Source organism: Drosophila simulans, chromosome 3R (genome assembly GCF_016746395.2).
Source record: "Drosophila simulans strain w501 chromosome 3R, Prin_Dsim_3.1, whole genome shotgun sequence".
NCBI classification, from domain to species: Eukaryota; Metazoa; Arthropoda; class Insecta; order Diptera; family Drosophilidae; genus Drosophila; species Drosophila simulans.
The window spans coordinates 13145344-13168862 of record NC_052523.2 but is presented as its reverse complement, the minus strand read 5'-3'; the positions used below and the strand labels follow the sequence as shown (position 1 = coordinate 13168862).

The following is a 23519-nucleotide window of genomic DNA, read 5'->3' as shown; positions in this document are numbered from 1 at the left end:
AAAGCTAAATTATCAAAAGGAGCTTTAATTTTAATTGATAATTGCATTTATTGTAATTGTTAAAACAATGCCGCCTAATTTAAAACCGGTTGGAGATTTTGGATTTATTGTTAAATTTTCAATTTGATGCTAGTAAATATAAAAACGTTACGTTTAAATAGCAATAATTAGATGCCGTCGAGTGGCTAAAATACTTGAGTGAGTTCACATCTCGAAGACGAGGGATCCGGAGGCGTAGCTGACGCTGGAGTCATCAATGTCCTGACACTGGCTGCTCTGGGCATACTTGAGGAACTTGAAACTCATCTTGTCGTAGCCCTGATCCTGCAGCGCCTTCACAGCGCCCAGCATCACTCCGATGGGATGGCGTCCGCATATCGTATTATTGTACTTGCGCAAGTACTCGGTGAAGGAGTGCGGACTGAGCGACTCGATGATGTCCATGCCCTGCTTGTCCAGCTTCTCGATGGACTTGTGAATCGCTCCGCAGGTGCTGTCATAGTAGGTGTAGCTGAAGCGATGGCCCCAGTGGCAGAAGTCGGAAGATATCACAAACAGATTGGTGGGGTCCATCAGATACGGGGCCAGCAGGCTGCCGTACTGCGCCTCCTGTTCGGGATTGAGCGAACCCACCAGAATAGGCACAATGGTGAACTGATCCTTGTAGCTGCAGCAGTGCTATTGCTTAGTAAAACGCCTCGTGCATATATACAAAACCACTTACTCCTCCATCACTTTGGCAATGTAGGGCAAATGCATCTCGATGGAGTGTTCATCCTCGTCAGTCTTCATGCTCATCCAAGTAAACTCTCCAGTCTTCTCAAGCTCAGCGTTGACTAAACATAATTGGTAAGTCGAATCAATAAAACATGCAATGCACCTGGTATTTGTAATATCAACATACTCTGAGAATCGATTTTGAGATCATAGAGGGGCGTCTTGTACTTCTTCGCCGCGGATAAGGCGCAGACACGCAGACGCACATGATGCGAGGGACCCAGTATGAAGATTCGCTTGCTGCAAGCAAAGGTTCAATAAAACCAGATTGTCTTCGCGGAAATCTCGAATGTGAACTTCTTACACGACAACTGGGCTAACTTGGCGATAGGCGAAGGCAGCGCAGGCTCCACAGTACGTATATCCAGCATGTCTGTGGAATACCAATCAGTAAGTTCAATGGTGCTTATTGCAAGAATACGACTAAATCTTACGGAGCAATGATGGCACGAGCCGGTCCATGGGACAAATCGGCGGCACCCAGCCAACGATCCAACTGCCCGGAGAGCTCGGCGCCTGAAAAGCAAGTTAAACGCATTTAATAACGAATAAATAATATCGTAAACCATAATTTCCTGCTCAGGAAATGGTTTCAGTTTCGAAATCAACGAAAATAGTTGGCCTGTCGTTGCCTAGCAGCAAGCAAACAAATATTTCCTGGTTTATTAGACTTTTGCTGAGTCGAGACATCACAGCAGCGATATAAAGTTATTAAATATTGATTTAAATTTTAGTTGAACACTCCGCAATGGAAACTGATAAGGAAAAACGAAGCGATGAGCTCATGAATCGCATTCGGAACGAGCTTACCGCTATATTATCTCAAGAGTAGGTTATCAAGTTACAAAGTGTATATACAAATAGAAATAAAATCAATCCATAATCCTGCAACAGGGCTGCGGACGATTCCGATAAGGAGGCGTCACAGGAACTGCTCCTGAGTCCCAATCCGCTGCCCATTTTCGGGCCCATAAGGAAAACCAGGACAGCAAAATCAAGGAAGTCCAAGAAGAACAATAGTAAGACCTCCTCCTCGTCCGCTGGCAGTACAAAGAGTTCGTCGTCGGGCACCAGATCATCTGAAGATCGTTTAACTGGAGGTGGAGCCGAGGAAAAAGCTTCGGATCCGGTCTCCACATCCTCGAGCTTTTCGATAAGATCAGGATATGACGCACCGCCCATGGATGCCAGTGCCCGTGCCGATTTCCTGGAATCGCACGCGGCCAAAAGCATCGACGACGATGTCCGGAAGATGCAGCTGGAGCTAAAGCAAAGCTACGAGCTCTTCCAGGGCATTGGCGAGAAATTGGAGTCGGTTAGCTTCACGGGCTTGAAGGACCGCATAAGGGACCTGCACTTGAACGAATCCAACAACGAGTTGGGCAAAGCGACGACTGCAGAGCTGCAGATGATGTTCGACCAGCGTTTCCTGCAGAATCGCCTGGACAAGCTATCCACGGACGCCACGCAGGGATTCCGTCGTCATCCCGGCGAATTCGGCGACATACCCGAGCTGAGCACCTTCTTCCAGGCATGCACTCAGCTGGAACGCGGACTGGATGAACTGCGTCAGCAGCGGCGGCGCAACAGCGAGCTGGAGAAGCGTCTGTGCTGGGCCACCGAAATCGCATACGATCGCATGGACGAGATTCGGAACGCGGTTGGCTCGGATCCGGAAAAGAACTTCTGAATAGGTGACATGTAGTTACTTTTTTGGTTTGACCTAAGGTTCATTACCCGCACACACACACAGACAAACACGCACAGGTGCAATACATATGCGTTTATCCCACACTCACGGGCGATGCAATAATTGATTGTGTTATCTTCTGGGCCGCAGCTGGGTTCTTACTCACCCGAGTCCGTGTACCAGCTGCCTGCATGGGTTGCTCTTCTGACCGACATTTTTTGCGAGATCCCTAATCGGTCTGGTTAGTTAGTTAGAGCTATTAACTGGCCGTTACTTGTAGAAAAAACGAGTTCTTTGTTATTGGTACAGCAGTGTGACCGTTGTCTTGTTTTTAAAATACGCACGTTCTCTGGTTTCGCTGGTCCGCGGTCACTCTTCTTCAGGGATGCATAAAGTATTTTAATTTCGTCTTTTGGGTATAATCATATTTAGCATTATTAATTTTTAATTCTAAATAAATCACACAAATAAAATAAAATACATAAGGTAACGTAATTTTATTTAAGTGTTGTTTTTTTTTTTTTATTAATTTCTATACATATAATCGCATTTCAAATACAAGTAAAACTCGCGGAAGTCAAGAGTTGGTATTCTCGACCAACATTTCGAACCATACCATAATTCTTGCAGTTTGCCTGCGCGGACCGTGGTATTGTCGAACGACCCGTGTGCGGTCACACTGTTCGCATAGCGTCATTGCTGTACTAAAACCTAAAAATCCGCCGTGGTCGTATTCCGCCATTTTGAAAGCTGCGAGTGGAATTTGGACGCGTTGCTGGTAAATTAATTGTGGGAAAACTGCCCGAAAAGTGCATAAAATTTGTGAAAAGTGGTCGACAACGGTGCATAAGACCCGCCGCCAAGTGTTTGTCACTGAAAATTGTGTGTGGCCGCGTTTTTGGCACGTGAATTTCTTGTCCAATTGTGAACTCGCAAAAAAAAAGGAAAAGAAAAGAGAGAAAAAAACCGACGCCGCCGTCGCCGCCGCCACAAAGGAATAGGCGAATAAGCGAGAGAAAAATAGGCGAAAACGAGAGCTGAAAATCAAATTGTGCGCCGCTGACTGCGTTTCAGCTATTTAATAATACCACAATCGAAAATCAGCGGCAGCGGCGATTTTTCCACGGATTACTACACCATATATTTCCCATTTGCCTTTCTGTTTGCAACGAGTGTGCGCCTGTGCCTGTGTGCGTGCGTGTGTGTGAGTGTGCGATAAACGTGTACAAGAAAAATTTAAACGTGCAGAATTCTGATGAATTTTAAAGCGGAACTACTTTTGCCTGTATAGGTGATGCGGGTGTGCGTGTGTGGGTGCGCACACACACATGACCAAGTATTGTTGCGGTTTAATGCAAAAGTCGAGTGCGTGCGTGTGTGAGTGAGTGAGAGAGAGAGAGAGAGCGAGTGAGCAACGCCTGCCATATTCTATGCAAAACATAAATAAAATTGTGCAATAATTTCCCCGCACACACACACAGCCACAGATACATACACTCTCTTTGTAATTTATATTTTTTTTCCGCCCGCCTAGTGACAATACACACGCAAGGTTCACTGCGCAACGTCCCCCTTTTCTCAAGCACCCCCCTTTTGCCCACGCCACTGCAACATGCTGTCTCATCGTTGTTGTTTTGCCGCCGCCACATTTGGTGCGACAGAGAGAGAGAGAAAGAGCGAGCGAGCGGGAGTGTAAGAGAGAAAGGGTGGGAGGGAGAGGACGAAAGCAACGAGTTTGAAAACCAACTAAAGCCTCATGTTGACACATTTCAACCGGGAGTTTTCGTTCTTTTGCTCGGATTAAAAGCCTTTAAAGGGTGAAAGTGCTGCTTATCGTTTCTTCTCCGCGAATCAAAGCTTTAAAAGTATAAATAGCTTTTATTTCTTGCGCCCGCATATTGATTGCAAATTACAAGCGCACACACTTACTCAACAACCGTTGCGATTGTTTGTTTGTGTGTGTTTATGCCGAATTGAATACACAACCATGTGAAAAAGTTTGATCAACTTACGAATGTCCATTCAAATTGATGCTTGTTTCTAGTTTTATTACAATTTTTGCGCTTGTCGTGTTTTTGTCGTCGCTTCTTCTATCTCTATCGCTCTCTCTTCTCTCTTGTTCGTTCGCCCTTTCACTGTTCGACGTGCCTGTACCCATCACACACATACAAACGTATACGTCATACACACACACACGCACACATGAAGAGGCAGACAGACAAGCAACTCTGGGCTCCCCCCGTCTCTAAACCTCTCCCCTCCCAGCCACCAACTGCCGCACTTGCAACGGGAATGTTGTTGGTGTTGCTCGAAGTGCTCAAAACTCCGGAGAGGATTACAAATGGTGTTTTTGTTTTTGCCCAAAAAACGGAAATACAGACGAACTTCTGCCACATAAAGAGTTCAAATTATAGCGACTGTGTTAGTTGTTTAGTTATTTGTTGTACTCCCCGCAACTTTTTGCGCACTTTTGGGTTATCTAAACTGATTACAAACCCTTAAAAGCAGCAGGCACAATTGAAATTATCGATTGGCTTAAAGTTGAAGTTAATTACGGTTAGAAAATTGTGGGCTAAATGTTCGTCGTATTGGGCGAAAAGGGATTCTAAAATGAATTTGCTTTATATAGTTATTAGCCAATGAATTTGTATTGCAGTCGTTGAGAATTCCTATTCAATACGATTTTCCGCTTCCCATTGTAGTTTTTGCTACAGAATAAATAGAAATATGGAAATATGTGGCAGAGAGAGCCGCTTTTCCCGTTTCCACTTCAATATTTGCATTGCCATGGAATTTTCTATACGTATATATAGTCCATCGATAACTGTACACGTTGCTGAATTTGTTGTTACTCGTTTTTTGGCGCAACAACGTTTTCCGCTTCTTGTCACTGCCCTTTTTTGGCAAATAATAAATTTGATTGTGTATGGGCTGCCCACTCCCACTAGCTAACGGTTATTTATTGTCAATGCCAGGCAATGCCGCCCACTGCCACGCCTCGTACGCCGCCTCCTCCCCAATTCCGTTTGATGCTCTGTGTTTTTGCACAATGTTTGTTGTTGTGTGTTTGCCGCCGACTGCGCGCGTGAAAAAATGCACACCTGCCCAAAGAATTTCACACTTGGCGGTGCACGGGGCGCAAAACAAAGCGAAAGCAGCCACCGAAATAGCAGGCAAACGGTTAAATTTAAACACACAAGTCCGAGGAACTAAAATTCGACCAGAAACACAATGGCAGCCATGTGTGCCTCATTTGCTTGTACTTTTTTTTTCTGCTATCTATCTCTATCGATCTGAAAGGCAAATACAACGCAATTATAATACCCTAAAATCTGAAATTTCCAAGTTATAAATTTATTGCAAATGAATGACAGTTTAACACTTTTAAAGCGATGGAAAAATGTATTTTTCCCAGCTAATCGTTGCAAGTTTGGTGGCAAACATTTCGCCATAGCTGAGATACCCCTGCGCAAGCACTTTTCAAATGAAAACAGAAAACACACACTTTCAGCTCAGCCAAATCCGTCCAAAACAACAGATGCAGCGATATGGCAACAATAATAAATAGAAATAGCCAAGCAGCCGCAGAACGCAGCATCAGCAATTCGTAAGCGTGCGAGGCAATAATATATATATGTATAAATATATATAAGTTGTATTTCATTTGATTTTTTCCCACTTCTGGTCACTTGCCACTCGGCTATGCTGGCTTGCAGTTTTTCAATTTGCGTCATTCGCAGACCGCGCGCACCACCAATCAATATTATAAAAAAAAAAGAACAACAAGACAACAAAAACCAAAAAACAAGTGGGAAATACGAGAAAAGGCGAGGGAAAACAATGGGAAAGCAACGCAGAATGGCACCTACATACATGCATATACATACATACATAGACAAATGAAAACATTGGCCAATGTCAGGCAAACAGTTTAAGTGCTTTCGTTTGGTAGTACAGTAAATACCATGGCTAAATTATTGCTGAAGGTCCGAACTCGCTCGTAATCGCTTTATCTGCACTTTTCCAACCGCCCGTTTGCAGTGAATATCAACGAAAATGGCCAATTCGGAAATTTACCCAGTTAATTCGTTGTGTCTATCCACTTGTAGGTGGAATAATCTGGCTAAAACAATCTCAAAATTTAAATTGATTCGTTTGTGCGCATTTGGGAAAACTCTGTTATCGCACGGTTATTTATGGAAGTGATTTAGAAAACGCAATGCTTTGATTTTTCACTGGAAAATTGTTTGGATTTCTATAAATTATTGGTATTAAACATTTAGATATCTTAGCAATTAAACCATTTCTGGTTTGAATTTCTTGCATTTTCCATGTTCTATTTTCATGTCTACAATCCCATCTATAAATTCTAGAAATTCACTTATAGCAACTGCATTATTTGACACTTATTTGTGATGTAAGAGTATACCCACAACTTTCGCCGGCTTGAAAAATCGCACTTGCGAGTGCCGAAATATTGTGGCATTAATATCGCCGCTCAATGTGGAGTGGCCAACACTTTAGTTACTGCGAGCCACGAGGCTTTTGGCGTCATCTTGAAAGCCGGCTTTAAGCGCATATGCATGAAACAGAAAGCTGAAATGGTTAGCCAGCGGGGTGGAGTGGGGGCGGCGGGCAGGAAAAGCGCGGGAACGCAACGTCACGACAAAACGGCAGCAGCCGTTAATTCAGGCAAAAGTAAAAAAAAAAAGAAGGAGGAGGGAGTGGGGTAAACAAGTTACGAGCACCGACGACGGCGACGACTGACTTAAAGTTGAAAAATCGCTGGCAGTCGTCGCAGCAACGACGCATGAGCAGTTGCACTTTGAATTTTCCAGTTGCAGTTGTCGATTTCCCAACCCTCGAGCAGCATTTCCACCATTTCCCACCAGCAGCATCTCAACTGTGCTTTAAAAGTTGTTGCCCACAAATGCGCATGACTTATTTAAACGTGTTTTAAGGCTGCTCGACACACACAACGCACACACACGCAGCAAACAATTTAAGCGAACATGGCTTTTCCTGCCTGAAATTGTGGCAAAAACGAGCAAAAGAAATGAAAATAAAATCGAGTGGAAAAAAGAACCCAGGCACACACCGCCGAGTTCGCCAGCGGCTCTTTAGCGCGCTGACTTTCCTCTTTTTGCCGCCACTCTGTTATCGTCTGCGTTGTCGTTTCATGTTGATAAACCGGTTTTTCGCTTTGGCTTGGTTTGGTTTGGTTTTGGTTTGTTGCTGTGCCGCCTGCTGCCTCTGCTGCTGCTCCGTTCCCTGTCCATAAAAAGAGATATGTGTGCGCGCGGCCATCGTCATCGGTGCTCTGGAGTTACTGTGCTCCTCCTCCAGTTGGACAGTGCTGACCGGGTTTTAAAGCCAGCACGCAGCTACTGTTTTTCTTTTTTCCTGAAACTAGCAATGGAAAATTTATAATAGCTGCCACAGCTGCTGAGTTGGAGCGTTGGTGGCCAAAGACGATTTGTTTGTTTTCATAACCAACAGCCGCATACCAAATTTCATATCAATCGGTCAGATACTGCAACTTAAAGCAGTAGTATCTTATCTAATCGATATCCTAATCAAGAGCAAGATATATGATCGGTATTTAGGTCTGTCTACAAATCCTCTAAAGCAATTATTGCCCCTTTACTGATTGTTTACCCTTAAGATATGTATTAAAAGCCAGCCATAATCCAGCTAAACTGGCTGCTCCGCTGGCCAAATGATACCGGCTTGTTTGTTAGACAGCCGGCGGCTAGTCAGTCGGCTTGTACATCAGAATCGGAATCCGAATGGGAACGAGAATGGGAATCATCGGTATCATCGGACACACCGGACTCAGGTAGCCGCGCGCAACGTCACATTCGGCATCAGAGAATGTATCTGTTAGATACGCGGCCGCGACTTACTGTACACACTGCGGCGCTAGAAGTGATTTATTATAATGCCTCGCTGGATGCGATTTTCAGCTCGTTGAATTATATGCCTTGATTTGATATATATTCCTGCTCACTGGCCGCGGGCGTCAACAGGTTTTTCGCTCGATTCGGTGGCTTGGATTCGCGAAGGCGAGTCGCGTCGGGTGAAGAAAAGTGGCACTGCCACAGGCGTGGGCGCTCGCACTCGGCGAATGCCACATCCTGTGGCAACTTCAGGCATTCCAGCAACAGAAAGAGATTCGAAATAAGAGTAAAAGGCGAATCCAGCCAGAGCAAGCTCGAGTAAAACTGGTTTTTGGCGCGCTTTATCAACTCTCGACTGACATTTTCCATTTCGAGTGTGTTTCGAAAGAGTTGTTTGTGTCTTTCTGCCGCCAAGTTGTGGCAAAAGTGTAACTTAGGTGTATAAGGAAACTGAAACTCAAGTACTTTGATTGTAAACTTAAATCATTCGACTGAATGAGTGGATTAGCATACCAAGTGCAGTGAATCATTTGCGAATAACTTGAGCCGCTTATCCACGCACACAACGTCTATAATGAATACATTTCCGAGTAAACAAATGCGAATCAAAAAATCCACAGCCACATGAGCCACAAATTCTGGGCACAGAGAGAAATTGCTTGAAAATTAACAAAGCGTTGCGCCCACTTGACTTTGGCTATTCACTTGATAAATGTATACATATATATATATATAAATATGTATATATACGTTTATAGTACGCTTGCCATTGACAGGGGGAGGTGTTGTGGCGGTGGGGGGGTGATGTGATTGTGCTGGGATATTTTTTTCCATTGCCCGATGTCATAATTGCGTTGCTTATTTCTGTATTTCTGTATTTTGGCTTGCGATTTGGCGAACGTTCGCTCGAGCGTTATTTCCCCCGCAGTATCTGTGCAAGTTGTTGTATATTTCTTTTTTGTTTTTTGCTATTATTATTGTAGTCTCGTCGGTTGCCGCATTTGAACGTATTTCATACTTTTGCACAATACGTGACACATGGCTGATGGGAAGTGACCGTTGGAGCAGGCAGCAGGCAGGGACTCGGGTGGTGTGGTGTGGGGCAGATGTGTGTCTAAACATAGCCTATAGCCTATTGCCCGTGGAGGCAGTGGCAGTCATTGACGGCTTATCACGCACAAAATATATACATATGTGACAGTGCTATATAGACATATATCTGTGCTGTCAATATATTTCTTATTGTTCCGATTTGCTGCTCTTATCAGCGCTGCATAGTGAATCTCCACTGGTATATAGCGAAAACTATTCACGCGATTTGGTTTCGGACGGCTATAAATGTAGCTTTAAGTAATTTCATGTGATCGCAATAATTATCATTTTATTGATAGCCACTGGCTCACTCAGCTGGTTAGTCCACCTACGAATACGATAGTCATTCAAATTAGAAGTGGCGATAAGACGAGGCTTATCTGGAAATATTGTCATTAGCGGTTAAAGTACGTTGATTGGGAATCATCCAGGCATGCCAACCATTTCTATATGTGCTCCCATATTGGGACTATATCTACGAATAGTCTTCGAATCAAACTTGATGATATAGTAAAACTTCGAGTAAACAAATGCGCTGTACATTCAACAACCTTCTGGATGTTCACACTTACCTAGAGCCCCGTCATATATATCGGTCACATTGCCATCACGCCGAGCTGGAAGCCCACCATCCGTTGCCCCCACGCCGTTCCACGTCAGATAGCCGAGAAGTGTCGTGGTGATAAGATAAGGCCGCGCGGTCTGCTACACGTAATCCGTATCCACTCGGTGACAAACCAGATGTGTGTGGGTACAGTACCTAGCTCTTCTGGGTTCCTGAGACCCGTTCCCGTGTCTAATCAAGCGTCCGATAAGTTCAGTTTGGATTTGGTGGCACGAAGCCGTCGACGAGGAGGTGTATGTATTTCAGCCAGCTGGCCAACAAGAAACGCCCTTTCATACTCTCATACGAAGGGAAAGTAGGGAATGGGTTTGGGGGGGCACAGGCCATTCCGCTCCAGACGATTTTGTCGATGGTCGCATGTGAACAGTGTTGAATTTCTATGTTTCTGCAATGACACCTCTCCCCCAAAATGCCACTCCGAATCCCAACTCCCCAACTCTTTACGCTTAAGCCACTCCATGGGGCGGGATGTAGAAGGGGCAGCGATGTGAGTGCGACAATAATGTAGCTTTATCGCTGATATTGGCAAAATCCAAACGAAACTTGTCATCAGCCAAATTTTGCTGACATGAGCTGTTTGCTTATTTTCTTTTTTGTTTCTTTTTTTCCCCCTCTTGTTTTTAGTCTACATCATGTTTCATGTTTTCCATTTAATTTATGTGTTATGTGTTCTTGTTGCTTCCATTGCAGGATTCTCGATTTCAATATGAAGCGCCAAAAATGATTGCAGCGTTTGCATCGTAGTCTTGAAAAGGTTTTTTTCATTGATTTAATTAGAGCCACTGAAAGCGGTTGGCCAGCCAGAAAAACGATAAAAGGGATTCCATACCAGCCTGCGCCCAGCGCCCCCCGAAACGCGGTAGTACTCACTGACACAAAAATCAAAAGAAGAACCACAGCCGGAAAAGGGCGAAAGTTTTATTACGACGACGACGACGACGAAGAGCAGCAGACAGATTGAAAACAGCGAAATGGACAAAAATCTGATGATGCCGAAGCGTTCGCGCATCGATGTCAAGGGCAGCTTTGCCAACGGACCGCTGCAAGCACGCCCACTGGTGGCCCTGCTCGATGGACGCGACTGCTCCATCGAGATGCCCATCCTGAAGGATGTGGCCACGGTGGCCTTTTGCGATGCACAGAGCACCTCCGAAATACACGAGAAGGTAAGTTAATGATTACATACATCCCTTCTCTGACATAACACTAATAATTGGCATTTTATCTAATTGCGAATAGGTCCTCAACGAGGCAGTGGGAGCACTGATGTGGCACACCATCATCTTGACAAAGGAGGATCTTGAGAAGTTCAAAGCTTTACGCATTATCGTGCGCATCGGCAGCGGCACAGACAACATCGACGTGAAGGCGGCGGGCGAACTGGGCATCGCCGTGTGCAACGTTCCCGGCTACGGAGTCGAGGAGGTGGCGGACACGACGATGTGCCTCATCCTCAACCTCTACCGGCGGACATATTGGCTAGCGAACATGGTGCGCGAGGGCAAGAAGTTCACCGGACCCGAACAAGTGCGGGAGGCAGCGCATGTAAGTCATTGGCCAAAAGCTATATGTAGAATCGGTGAAATTCTGCGTCAATTTATTGATTGCAATAGGTATTCTTATCAAGTAATGCTAAAGCTCCCCGCGAAGGTAGTAGGAATATTTTAGAGGCAAGCTAAAAGTCAGTTGATATTATTTATGCTAGTCACGTACATAGATTAAAGATAGTATAATATATAATATACCTACATATATTTCCAAACATAAAGGGAAAATGATGTGTCTATGTACATTTAAGTTGGACGATTGCGAATAGTATTGATAAAAACAAGTCATCATGACATTTGTATAGCTTAATTTAAACGAATGGTTTTATTTGCCATGGATTTCTGATAATGAAGATTGTTTTTGATATTTAAGGAATTATTATTTCATCGACTGAATTCAGTGGCTATAATGTACGCTTATAGCCGTATTCAAATTATTTCATCCAATCCAAATGCAAATTGGGTGTTGCTAAGTATGTTTTGCATATAAGCAAGACTTTCAGCTAGTTATAAATAATAGAGGAGCTTGGAACGCATTAATATTTAATCGATACCAAGTACACCTTTGAATGCATCTAACTGGAACACCACCATCTGCTTATTTTCTCGACGCAGGGCTGTGCACGCATCCGCGGCGACACCTTGGGTCTGGTGGGACTGGGCCGCATTGGAAGCGCCGTGGCCCTGCGGGCTAAGGCGTTCGGCTTCAACGTCATCTTCTACGATCCCTACCTGCCCGACGGCATCGACAAGTCGCTGGGCCTAACTCGCGTCTACACGCTGCAGGACCTGCTTTTCCAGTCCGACTGCGTCTCACTGCATTGCACGCTCAACGAGCACAACCATCATTTAATCAATGAATTCACAATTAAACAGGTGAGCAGGAGTTGATCTCAAATGTATAAAGCTTATTGAGTAATAATATTATTTTGCTGCAGATGCGACCTGGTGCATTTCTGGTGAACACCGCACGCGGCGGTCTGGTCGATGACGAGACCCTGGCGTTGGCGCTGAAGCAGGGAAGGATAAGAGCTGCCGCCCTGGACGTTCACGAAAACGAACCTTACAATGTATTTCAAGTAAGAGATTGTTGTAAAACGAGACATTTTACGCAATCTGAGTTGGCGCCGCACCCACGACGAATGTGATCGCAACTAACCAATGTTCTATTTTGGCTTACAGGGCGCACTGAAGGATGCCCCAAATCTGATTTGCACACCGCACGCCGCCTTCTTCAGCGACGCGTCCGCAACGGAGCTGCGCGAAATGGCAGCCACCGAGATCCGGCGGGCGATCGTCGGCAATATTCCAGACGTGCTGAGGAATTGTGTCAACAAGGAGTACTTCATGCGCACGCCGCCTGCCGCTGCCGCCGGGGGCGTGGCGGCGGCTGTTTATCCCGAAGGTAAACTACAAATGATATCAAATCAAGAAAAGTAGAGAGACAGAGACAGGCGAGCGAGGGAGCGTTATTACAAGTAAAACAAAAAAACAAATCGAAACAAAACAAAAAATATGAGAAGAACATAAGAAATCAACCAACAAAATCCAAGCAAAAATACAATACCAGAAATCGTTAAAAAGAAAAACACACACATACTTTACACACACACACACTCCACACCATAGCATACCCACACAAGCACACGCGCACACGCACACAGATGTAGCAAGCATCCAAACATACTTCTATTCTTTCTCTGACTCATTCGAAAGTATATATATATAGACGACGGGAGTGGAGCGCGCCAGAGAGAGTATATAACATTTGAAGCACGATTCAAGAACACACGCTATAAGAGTTGATATATAAGTTACACAGTTTAAGCTATACAAATATATAGATCTATATATATGCACACATATATATATATATTTATATATGTATATATATATATACATAGTGGCTAAGCGCTGCACCAAGATCAGAATGTTTGACGTCGATGAGGAGGATTAGAACGCAGCCGATGTTGGCCAAAAGTTACGTTTATCCAATATGTATCTGTGTACGTATATGCATTGTTTTGGCCCTTCAAGAACAGAGAACGCATTCAAAAGCCTCTCTGAAGTATGTTTAGAGTATTTTCATCGAGTTTCCAAACTCCATCGCTATCGAACTTTGTAAGAATTCCTTTAAGTGAAGTTCAAGTAAGCTAGATTCTTCAGATTAATTCAAAACTCAGCGTTTACATGTGGCCAATTGTCTTCTCCTTAGTCTACAACAATTACATACGTGCATATATAGTGACATAGGGAATATACAGATAAACGAATAAGTTTCAAGATAATTTACACATGAAAACAAGGTGAAAGTAAACAATATGATGGATTATTGTTGTTGATGTTTCGCGACCCAACTCCCTTCATCCAATCCCTCACCAAGTATCCGGCTTTAACTTTAACCGAAACTAGAAACAATCAGCGAAAAAGTATGTAAAGTAATTAATTATGTTCTGTGTATTTAGCCATGTATTCAATGTATTTACAAATTAATATTATTACCGAAAAACCAAGCAAACGATTCCAATACGACTTACTCCCCGCGTCAACACATTTTGTAAGCTTAAGAATAAAATTGGTTACCTTATTTTGCTCCATTCATTGCTGACTTTCAATTGTTAAATGGTTCGAATAAGACGAAAAAAAAACACATCCCAGAGGACACAGTGTTTAACTGAAACTATTATTCTGTTGCTCAAGCTCTGCTCTAATTTACGAAATGATCTCATCATTCAAGTTTATTTTCGCCTTACGTACATTCTTGTGTTTTCGATTGGCTACAACAAACAGGCAAACAGCAAGGAAGTTAATACCTAAAGCATATATATATATGAAGTAAAAGTAAATAAAATAGATGACAACTCGGCTCGTTAAATTCAACCACATCTATAAATAGAAAGGAGAAAACTACAATTAAATTAACGCATAGTCTATGTACATTTAAAATATAACAGAAATTATATTAAAGCGAAACAGAAAGAACTACAAAAATGCTAAAAAAGAAAGAAAACAAAAAAAGATAATACATGTAATATTAATGAACCTAGATTTACCTTAACGATAAAAGGCAGCTGAACCACGATGATAACAAGGATATAATCGTCAGCGAGCGGCACATTAAACATTGTTAGCGTGTAAATTGTAATTTTATTTAACGAGAATATATATTTACATGTAAACGAAAGTGCGCAACAATTGTAAGACTATCATTTTGTACAATTTTGCAATTTAAGTTTAAAACCGAGAAGCTTCAAACAGTTTGAATTGACTCCTCCTCATCCTCCTACTTCTCCGCCCTATTTATCTTCAAGTCTATCCGGTAACGCTCAAAAGATATATACAAACCGAAATCCAATCCGATTCCTTTTTACTTGTTTTTTCTTTTTTCCGGTTTTTATGTTTCTTTCGTATCGGTTTTTAAGGACAAACATTTTTGTAATATTTCAAACATTTACCAGCACAAAGCATACACGCATACACACAAAACATAGACACAGATGCAGATACAGAGCAGTTGCAGATACAGATACAGATACTCACACATCAAACACACACCCACGCACACACACGCGATCCTATATAGCAAGCTGCAACAACAAATGAGCAAAGTAAAGCATAAATAAGCATAAGCGTAAAAGTAAAAGATTAAACGTAAAAGTAATGAGACAAAAGAATAAAATACTGTTATTTTGTAATGTATAAAAGGATATTTTTAATAACTGTGAAAGCTAAATAAAATTAAAAGCGTAACAATTGACGATATGAAGTAACAAAAGCGAAACAAAACAAAAGTTGAGACGGAGAAGTTGATTTGATGAAAAACCAAGAAAACCTTTCCAGAAAAAAAGAACACGAAAAGAAAAAGAAAAAAACAAAAGATAAAAACAAATAAAACAAAATCTTTAATGAACCCATTATTGTTTTAACTTGCCAATTGGAAGCTGTTAAATTCTCGTCCTCGTTTCCTATTTTGTGTGACAGTGTTTGTTTGCAAGACTGTTTGTTTGAAATGTTATATTGCCCCGCCAATTTGTTTAAAATCCTGGGATGCTGTCACGGCATCATTGAGTGCGAGCAGCAGAGCAGAGAGAGAGCACATTTAGTTTTAACTACTAAGGCCTGGCCAAAGTCAGCAATGAATGGAAATGCCGATAGCCGTACTATTTCTCGTAGCCTTAGCCAATTTGTATCTATAGCCCTAAGGAGAACGCACCGCCCAAAGGGATTGATTGAGTTCATCCGTGTACTATTCGTATACCGTATACAACAGGGGCAATGCGCCAGTTCCTCTCCTCAATCATATTGCATCACTAAAACCAAATCCCCCAGACTTCGCTCATGTTTAGATCCCCTGAATACACTGACTCGGCAGCTCAGAACCCGATAAACACATAATACCAACCAACCAACCAAACAGCAACATTTCATAATCTTTACCTAACTTTCAACCAATATCAAATACCAAATACCAAATACCAATACCAACCAAAATCGAAATACAATCCAGGATTAAATGGCGGCTATTATACAGGCGCACTGCATCACCGGGCACACAGCACCACACCGCACGATGGCCCCCACAGTACAACCAACCTGGGCAGCACCGTAGGAGGCGGTCCGACGACAGTCGCTCAAGCTGCCGCTGCAGCTGTGGCCGCTGCAGCAGCCGCCGCCCTCCTGCCGTCGCCGGTTCCGCCGCACTTGTCGCCCCAGGTCGGCGGATTGCCGCTTGGAATTGTGAGTAGCCAATCGGTAGGTAGTCCAACAAACAAATCCAAATTCCCAACAAAAAGTACCTCTGTTGTCTTGTGTGTTGTGTGTGTTGTTGTTTGCCAAAGTTATTGCCATTTACTATTTGCCATTTAGCTTAGCAGCTAGCCAATGTTGCGAGATAGATTCATCAGATATATACTCGTACACTACTCTGTTGTTGTGGTTGTCGTCGTGTGCGTGGTTCTCCCAGCTCAATAGTCCGTGTTTGTTGCTAGTTAGTCGTAGTTGAGTGTTTTGGCTAGGCTAGGGGGGCTTCTGCTCATCATCATCATTATCATCATCTCGAGCGCGCTGTACCGAGTTGCTAATCCTTGACCATCTTGCTTTTAGCCTCTGAGTGCGCCCGACCCTAATAATCATCTGTCATCGAGCATAAAAACGGAGGTGAAGGCCGAGTCAACGGAGGCGCCGTAGGCATCTGCTGTCCAACTGGCCGCACCTGAGAGCTGGAGAGCTGGAGTTGACGATGACAACGGGCAGTGGCGCAATGGAGTCCAGCACACAACAACTGGCCAAAAGAAAATGGAGGAGATGGAGGAGGAGGAGGAGGAGTAGGCGGCGTAGTACGAGCATTGTGGAGCAGTAGACCCCGTGGAATTCGGTCCCCAAGGATAAAACTTAACGAGAAACAAAACAAAACCCAGCAGTAGTCATCCGTCGAATGTGTGGTGTCCCCTATATCCGTGCCGTTTGTTCTTTTGTTCCGGTTGAGAAACGGATTACTTGCGCGCCTGTGCCAGCGCTTGATTTGAATTTTTCCAAGTTTCTATGTTTTAATTTAAAATACAATACATATTTGCATTACCAACTCCCGAAAGAAAGAAACCAACAAAACAACAAAATACAACATAAAAAACAACGCAGGAAAACGAGGAGTATGATGATTATGATGATGCCCCACACACAACACGCCTCAAAATTTACTACGTATTTAGACTTTAATTTGTAACTATTTAGAATTTTACAGTTACAACTTAAGATTTTTATTTGTATTGCAACCAATTCAAAGTGAAAATATGTTACTACATATAAGCGCAAAAAAGAATGCAAATGTTGGAAAATTTTAATTACGAGAAACAAACAAACAATTATGGCATACAAACAAAAAACAAAACAAAAGAAAACACTAGAAACAAAACAAAAGCAACACAAGAGAGACGTTTAGTGCTAAGATAAGTTTAAAGTACATAATAAAAGAAAAACAAAAGAAAAGCGAACACCTCTGCATTTAAATTGAGTTAACAAACACATGATGTTGTCGACTGGAATACATATAGTACATTTATTTGAGTCAGTTGCAAACAAAGGCTCGTTCGCTTCGGGTGGTAAGTTAGTTCTATTCTAAATGCTACATAACACCACGTACGGATTAGCAAACCTACGCAGCTACAAGATACATTTACAGATTGATTTTAGGTTTTTAGTTCGCTTGCTACTCGCACTTTTAAAACATGTTTACGTTTACAACGCTCAGATATAGTATATAGTATATATAGTATAGTATAGTTAGTAAAGTACTTGTAGGGTTGGTATGTTTCGGTTTTCGTTTTGTAAAATTCCTCTTTTTTCTAGCATTATAACACATTTCTGCAGAGTACTAGCTAACGTTTGGATTTTCGCTACGGAATGAACAACATCTATGAGTAGAACTGGAAGATGAAGTAATGCAAATGCTGAGGCGGGTTCTATATGTAGTAGTTATTGGAATTTACATTGCATTCTGCATTCTCGAGCTCAACACAAGCCAGGCCTGCTAGGAAACCTTGTACATACAACATGGAATACGGTACGATGCCTTAACTATGCAAAATTTGGTATCATATACATGTGGTTCTTTTTAGTCAACAATAACAATGTGTTAGGTTCTCTACGACTCTACTACTTGTTTGTTTTCGATTTGGAATCAATCATCGAACTGATAAATGGGAATGATAAAATCCATCAGAGGGAACAGCGTCCCATCTTAATAACCGATTGATTTCTTTGAAATTGGTGTTGGGTGTTTTAAAACTAAGATTATGTGTTGTGGTCTTTCCTGTTTGGTTTGTATGTATATACATCCATGGATATATTTCGTATATAAACGAGTCTATCAAAACATCATTGAAAAATAAAACTAATTCGCTTCAGCAGCGCACTCCAAAAACGGTAAATCAGCGCAGGGATTCGTTAGTCACTAATAACAAAATCATTAACATAGCAGACACAGGGTACACAGTCGCCTCATACTTGGTCCACAGTCCATCTAAAAGAAGCGGGTCAGGCGGGGCCGGAAGAAACGGAAGGCACCGTAGCATCCGAGGCCAATTAGGCCGTACTTCAGCGTGTACTTGCAGACGCGTTGTCCCAGGCTGGCTGGCGGTATTTCGAGAATGGCCGGAATCTTCTTCGGATCGACGGTGCCCCACATCTTGGCAATTCCGTTCGCGTGTCCGATGCCCACCACTCCGACCACACGTACCGGACGGACCTGTTGGCCACCTGGCGCCGCCTGAGGCAGCGCAGCCAGTTGCAGAGAGTGGCAAAGGAAAACGTCGCGCTCGCGCACAAACACATCCGAAAAGGCAGGAAACTCGCCGGCCATCTCCTGCATCAGCTTCTCTAGCAGATCGCTCTGCTTGCACTCCTCTACCTCCTCAATGCTGATGCTGTCCGTGAAGGTAAGGCGCCACACCAGTTTCATGGTCTGCCACATGGACAAAGCGCGCAGGGCGCGGTAAAGTGTGATGCGGATTGGGCGATCGCCCAGATGTAAGATGCAACCGGGCAGCTTGTGAATCTCCTCGAAGGCACGGCGAAACTCGCCACCGGGCGCCATTCCCAGGTCCTTGGCGATTTGAGCGCTCATCTGCAGCAGTAGAATGAAAAAGATGCCGTTGATGTAGCCGTGCGTGTGCAGGATTCCGCGAATCTAGGGGGGATTATAAATACTTTCCATAACTTTGCTAAATTTGTGGTCTCTGAATGCTTACCTTGGGAATATTGATGCTTTTGGCTTCCTCCAGCAGGGTCTTCTCATCGAGCTTAAGGATGTGTATGCGCGATGGACACAACTCCACCATTACCACATCTGGACGGACATTGCGAATGACCTGAGAGATTGCATACGAAATTAAACCTATTTATCTATTATTGAGTAAGGAACTCACATAAGAGACGTCATCCTGCGACTCCTCGCTGAAGTGGGCCGTGCCCACAAGATATACCTTGCTGCCGAAGGGCGTGTTCAACAGCGTCACCGTCGACGGCAGATTCTGTTCGAACTCCTCAATGGTATCGTAGATTGTGATTTCGCGCTTGGTCTGCGGCTGATCGATGACCGGCACCAGATCCCGCTTCTTGCCATCGCCATCGGCGGCTGCCGAAGCTTCAGCGATGGAAATGTCCAATTTTTGTTTGCTCGTGTGCAGCAGCGATTCCTTGCGGCGTCTTTTGTCAGCGTTTGCCGAAGTCTCCTTGCTGGGCGACTTCTTCAAAAGATTCTTTACACTGTCGCCCTCGACCAGCATCACCTTCTCGAGGTCCTCCTCCTTAATCGAGTTATCGTTAATTTCTATAATTGACAGGTTGGGATTATCCGTCTTGAATATTGTCTTGTTGGCCAGTTGTGATTTGGGGTCCACCTCCTCCTGCGAGGTATTTGTGTCCGTGCTCTCCGACTGAATCAGCAGCATGCTGGCATTGAGCGCTGGCGTGGCATTGTTGAAAGCTGCCGGGGATCCGAGGGTCTTGAATGCAGCGGATTCATTGCCGAATTCAGCACTGGCTGTCTTGTTGGCCGAGTTCGAGTGGCCAAGAGGATTCTGGCTGAGTTCACTGATAAGGCTCTCTGTGGATTGTAATCAAATAAAAAGAATGAGTTAATCAAGGCGGACACGAAGTTTACTAATATTCAACATAAAATATAAATGAATTATATAAATTGTATTACAGATTTTGTGCTTGAACGATTGTAGAAAATCAATGTGATTTGAGTGGTTTAAAGAATTGAATCATTCAAAACGAAACGTAAATATAATTTATTCCTTTAAGATTTTCTGTTCATATAGAGCTTCCAGCTTCTTTATATAATCTTCGTTGCAACTTTCATCTTGGCAGTCGGTTAAAAGGAACTGCTTAAACAGATCGAAACACTTGTGTTTCATGGCTAAAGCGTTTCGCTGTTCGCTTTCTTTTTGCCTGTCCAACTGGTCCTCATACTTTTGAATAAGCCTCTGCTTGAGCTTCTTAATCTTCTCACTGATAGTGTCTTTTAGGAGAGGCTTCTGGCTTTCGTAGGCGTGACTGCACATTTTCTGCACTATTTGCTTCAGTTCGTAGTCCACATTCTTAAAATGATCATTAAGTTTCTCGTCGTCTGCGAATGGCGCAAATATTTGCGATATTAAGTGATCGGGAAACGTATCGGGCGCTTGCGACTGCAGACTCTCTTGGGCTGCTTCCATTATTTTTTTCTTTATACTCTGACTGAAGCTGAGCTTCTGGCTGTTCTGCAGCTTAAGATTCCCGATCGCTTGCTTCTGATGTTTTGTTTGGATTTGCAGAACAACAAGCTTCAGTTTGAGCGCATTGACCTTGCGATACAATTGGTTGTGCTCATCTATGAGGTCCCTTTGCTCGTAAATAGCTCTCGAAGCAAAGTCGTCATCTTCCGATTCTCCTATATTCTCGGGATTTGTGAAGGAAGCGCTGTGATGACCCATTTCGGTTAACTTGTTGTCCATATCCGTATCCTGCCCGTATGTAGGGAGTTCTACTTGAAACTGGTCTGCTTCCGGGGAGCACGGGTGATTCCCCCGGAAGACGTGGCCCTCCGATCGCGGATTTCTGCTACTCAGGATCTTGAGGGCTTTGTATAGGTTTGGCTGCTTACCATTGCACGACTTGTAGGCCGTGGTGGACAGCTGGTGATCCAGGGCGCTGTCATAGAAAGTGTTGTCGCCCACGTAGGTGTTGTTTCTCTTGTCCGGCGAGGATTCAAACGATGTGGAGGCGGATACGTCCATAATCGGGTTCAGTTGGGTCAGTTGGAGGCCTGGAAGAATCGGTTGCTAGTGGAAATTCGGTTTCGGTTGCTGGCGAGGCGACGTTTGAACATCTGGCGAAGAACTGTGGAGTACCCAGAGTTTAAGAGCGATTATCAGAGACATGTATATAGATAATACGTTGCCTTACTCTCTGCAAACTGCAAATTTGTTTTACTTTTCTGCCTACGTGTCGTGCATTGCCAGTTGATTATGTTCAGTCGGTTTTTCTCGACTGACTTTAAAGTCTGCGCCACACACGTACACACATTTGTGCTCCACATATATGACTCTGAATTTGTGTAATTCACCTGGGCATTCTGTGTTTTCTTAATTTACTCACCTGAAAATTTGTTTTTAGTGTGGGTGTTGTTGCACTGCTGGATGTTTGGGGCACATTGGCAGAGGCCTTAATTGACGACTGTCTGCTGATTGAAAACTCAATTCGATTGGCGCTGATTGCGTTTTTGATTCGGTGCGTGCTCTTAATTTAAATAAAAACCCAAAAAACTAAAGAAATTAAATTGTGATTAAATTCTTCTTGCTAGCGTCGACCAGTGTTGCTTAATGCTTGAAACGCAATTATAAGAGCCACTCTTGTGTGAGATACGAGTAATCGATTTCTGGTTCGATAAAGGGCGATTTCGATAAGGCGCCAATTCAACTAGTTGCAAAGGTTTCAAGCTATTTGTTGTATGCTAGAATATCAACACAATTTAGTTATAAATTTGGGCTACACCTACTTTTAATTATAGTTTAATATATAATTAATTAATTTCAGTTTATAAGTTTGAGATCAGTTGTGGGAATGCCCCTAACATGTCCGTGGTATTATTATTTAGTTACGGTAGGGTCACACTTTTGTTTTGTTTTGCTTTGCAACTCGACTTTTAAAATTGCAATTGCAGCATGGCCGAAGAACCCGAGGAACCCGCCAAGGTATGTATTACATAAATCGATTGGGCAGCAGGTGCCTGATAAAGCGTTAACTATGTTTTATCTTCCATAGAGCTTCGTTATCTTCGGACGCGATGTGGCGCAGATCCCGTGCTTTCGTAACAGTTTTCTCTACGGAATCAGCGGAGGAATCGGCATCGGCCTGCTGACTTTTCTGGGCACCTCGCGAACCCACCTGTCCACCCACGTGGGCTTCGGCTCCTTCTTCTGCGGCACCATCGCCTACTGGATGACCTGCAGGTAAGTGGCTGTGGTTTAATCCGCACGGCGTCCTTATAACTTAATAATCAATGTGGCATCCGCAGGTATCAGTGGTCCGTCAGGAGATTCGAGCAGCAGCAACTTCGTGAGGCGATGAGACGACAAGCCATTTATGAGGGCACCCAAAGGGAGAGGGACTTAGACTTAAAGTCAGCGTAGCATAAGTCAGATCCTTCATTACCACTTCGATGTTTGTTTTCACTCTAGGATACCAAGTAATCCTGGTATTGTTAAATCCCTTGTGTTGTAAACAACCTTTTGTTACCAAACTTTATAGTAGCCAATATATTATATATATGTTGTAAGTGAAATCTTACCTTCGAGTAGTTTATGACCCAACTTAATGGACAAACATGTTTGCTTGCCACTCGCAGGGATTTAATTATGCCAGCATCTTTGATTTGGAATGGACAGAAATCAATCCATCAATTTAATGATTGTGGTTCCTAAAACCTGTTGGATTTTTTGTGCTTTCGATTTAAGCTGACATTTAGTTGTTTACTTTTGAAGAACATTGAACCTATTTTAACGACCTTTTAACTTCTTAATAGTTTTTTTTACAACTACATAAAAGCAATATTTTACTGTCTAAGAGTTGTATATTCAATACGTTTTGGTACTTAAAAGTGTTATTTAATGCACCGTTTGCAAAACAACAATAAGTTTTTACAACTTTAGTTAGTATACTTTTTACTTGAGTGAGAGTCATTTCACAAAAATAAAATGAAAGTATCTAAAAGTAAGTTTATTTTTCAACCAATAAACTATTAGTGAAAAAACTATGACTGTTGAAAAAATGGATCTTGGTTTTCAAAGTATCTAAAAGCCAGTTTCACTTAATATTCTGAAAAATAATTGCATTTCATGTACGTT

The 23519-nt window shown here is 43.1% G+C and overlaps 5 protein-coding genes across 18 annotated transcripts; 3 read left to right on the top strand and 2 right to left on the bottom strand.

The window, feature by feature from the left end:
- Positions 1-75: 75 nt before the first annotated feature.
- LOC6728278 (protein MEMO1) lies at positions 76-2819 on the bottom strand. Its single transcript, XM_002103591.4, has 6 exons — positions 2634-2819; positions 1212-1293; positions 1082-1150; positions 905-1017; positions 725-836; positions 76-667 (listed from the first exon to the last, which is right to left on the bottom strand). Exons 1-6 carry the CDS (start codon positions 2680-2682, stop codon positions 205-207), a joined length of 888 nt encoding a protein of 295 aa, XP_002103627.1. The 5' UTR covers positions 2683-2819; the 3' UTR covers positions 76-204.
- On the top strand, positions 1377-18698 carry LOC6728279. 2 transcript variants are annotated; one of them, XM_044923230.1, is made up of 3 exons: positions 1377-1605; positions 1672-1865; positions 18352-18698. In XM_044923230.1, exons 1-3 carry the CDS (start codon positions 1526-1528, stop codon positions 18369-18371), a joined length of 294 nt encoding a protein of 97 aa, XP_044779165.1. In that variant the 5' UTR covers positions 1377-1525; the 3' UTR covers positions 18372-18698. The 2 variants fall into 2 exon arrangements, with proteins under 2 accessions (XP_044779165.1, XP_002103628.1); XM_002103592.4 differs by lacking the exon at positions 18352-18698 and having other exon boundaries at positions 1388-1605; positions 1672-2590.
- LOC6728277 (C-terminal-binding protein) lies at positions 3077-17621 on the top strand. 11 transcript variants are annotated; one of them, XM_039294992.2, is made up of 8 exons: positions 3077-3245; positions 10775-11250; positions 11324-11629; positions 12247-12507; positions 12570-12701; positions 12814-13036; positions 16139-16368; positions 16735-17621. In XM_039294992.2, the coding sequence occupies exons 2-8, from the start codon at positions 11056-11058 to the stop codon at positions 16816-16818; spliced, it is 1431 nt and encodes a 476-aa protein (XP_039150926.1). In that variant the 5' UTR covers positions 3077-3245; positions 10775-11055; the 3' UTR covers positions 16819-17621. The 11 variants fall into 11 exon arrangements, with proteins under 11 accessions (XP_039150926.1, XP_039150922.1, XP_039150924.1 ...); XM_039294988.2 differs by having other exon boundaries at positions 16139-16383; XM_039294990.2 differs by having other exon boundaries at positions 12570-12710; positions 16163-16383.
- On the bottom strand, positions 17657-22037 carry LOC6728276 (traB domain-containing protein). 3 transcript variants are annotated; one of them, XM_016176815.3, is made up of 5 exons: positions 21772-22037; positions 21278-21513; positions 19554-20233; positions 19377-19496; positions 17657-19315 (listed from the first exon to the last, which is right to left on the bottom strand). In XM_016176815.3, exons 2-5 carry the CDS (start codon positions 21408-21410, stop codon positions 18650-18652), a joined length of 1599 nt encoding a protein of 532 aa, XP_016034911.1. In that variant the 5' UTR covers positions 21411-21513; positions 21772-22037; the 3' UTR covers positions 17657-18649. The 3 variants fall into 3 exon arrangements, with proteins under 3 accessions (XP_016034911.1, XP_016034912.1, XP_016034910.1); XM_016176816.3 differs by lacking the exon at positions 21772-22037 and adding an exon at positions 21580-21738; XM_016176814.3 differs by lacking the exon at positions 21772-22037 and adding an exon at positions 21575-21713.
- Positions 22038-22233: 196 nt separating this feature from the next.
- Positions 22234-23088, top strand: LOC6728275 (cytochrome c oxidase assembly protein COX20, mitochondrial). The gene is made up of 3 exons (XM_002103588.4): positions 22234-22367; positions 22438-22625; positions 22691-23088. Exons 1-3 carry the CDS (start codon positions 22338-22340, stop codon positions 22803-22805), a joined length of 333 nt encoding a protein of 110 aa, XP_002103624.1. The 5' UTR covers positions 22234-22337; the 3' UTR covers positions 22806-23088.
- The last annotated feature ends 431 nt before the right edge of the window (positions 23089-23519 follow it).

Bases quoted from the DNA above. Each gene is read 5' to 3' on its own strand.
- LOC6728278 (XM_002103591.4), bottom strand. From the start codon at position 2,682: ATGTCGGTCAGAAGAGCAACCCATGCAGGCAGCTGGTACACGGACTCG. The intron at 837-904 runs GTATGTTGATAT...AATTATGTTTAG, and splicing joins TCTCAAAATCGATTCTCAGA to TCAACGCTGAGCTTGAGAAG. The intron at 668-724 runs GTAAGTGGTTTT...GCACTGCTGCAG, and splicing joins ATTGCCAAAGTGATGGAGGA to CTACAAGGATCAGTTCACCA.
- LOC6728277 (XM_039294983.2), top strand. From the start codon at position 11,056: ATGGACAAAAATCTGATGATGCCGAAGCGTTCGCGCATCGATGTCAAG. The intron at 11,630-12,246 runs GTAAGTCATTGG...TTCTCGACGCAG, and splicing joins AAGTGCGGGAGGCAGCGCAT to GGCTGTGCACGCATCCGCGG. The intron at 12,508-12,569 runs GTGAGCAGGAGT...ATTTTGCTGCAG, and splicing joins ATGAATTCACAATTAAACAG to ATGCGACCTGGTGCATTTCT.
- LOC6728276 (XM_016176815.3), bottom strand. From the start codon at position 21,410: ATGGACGTATCCGCCTCCACATCGTTTGAATCCTCGCCGGACAAGAGA. The intron at 20,234-21,277 runs GTAAGCAGCCAA...TACAATCCACAG, and splicing joins GGCCTACAAGTCGTGCAATG to AGAGCCTTATCAGTGAACTC. The intron at 19,316-19,376 runs GTAAGCATTCAG...AATCCCCCCTAG, and splicing joins AAAGCATCAATATTCCCAAG to ATTCGCGGAATCCTGCACAC.
- LOC6728279 (XM_002103592.4), top strand. From the start codon at position 1,526: ATGGAAACTGATAAGGAAAAACGAAGCGATGAGCTCATGAATCGCATT. The intron at 1,606-1,671 runs GTAGGTTATCAA...ATCCTGCAACAG, and splicing joins ACCGCTATATTATCTCAAGA to GGCTGCGGACGATTCCGATA.
- LOC6728275 (XM_002103588.4), top strand. From the start codon at position 22,338: ATGGCCGAAGAACCCGAGGAACCCGCCAAG. The intron at 22,368-22,437 runs GTATGTATTACA...TATCTTCCATAG, and splicing joins AACCCGAGGAACCCGCCAAG to AGCTTCGTTATCTTCGGACG. The intron at 22,626-22,690 runs GTAAGTGGCTGT...TGGCATCCGCAG, and splicing joins GCCTACTGGATGACCTGCAG to GTATCAGTGGTCCGTCAGGA.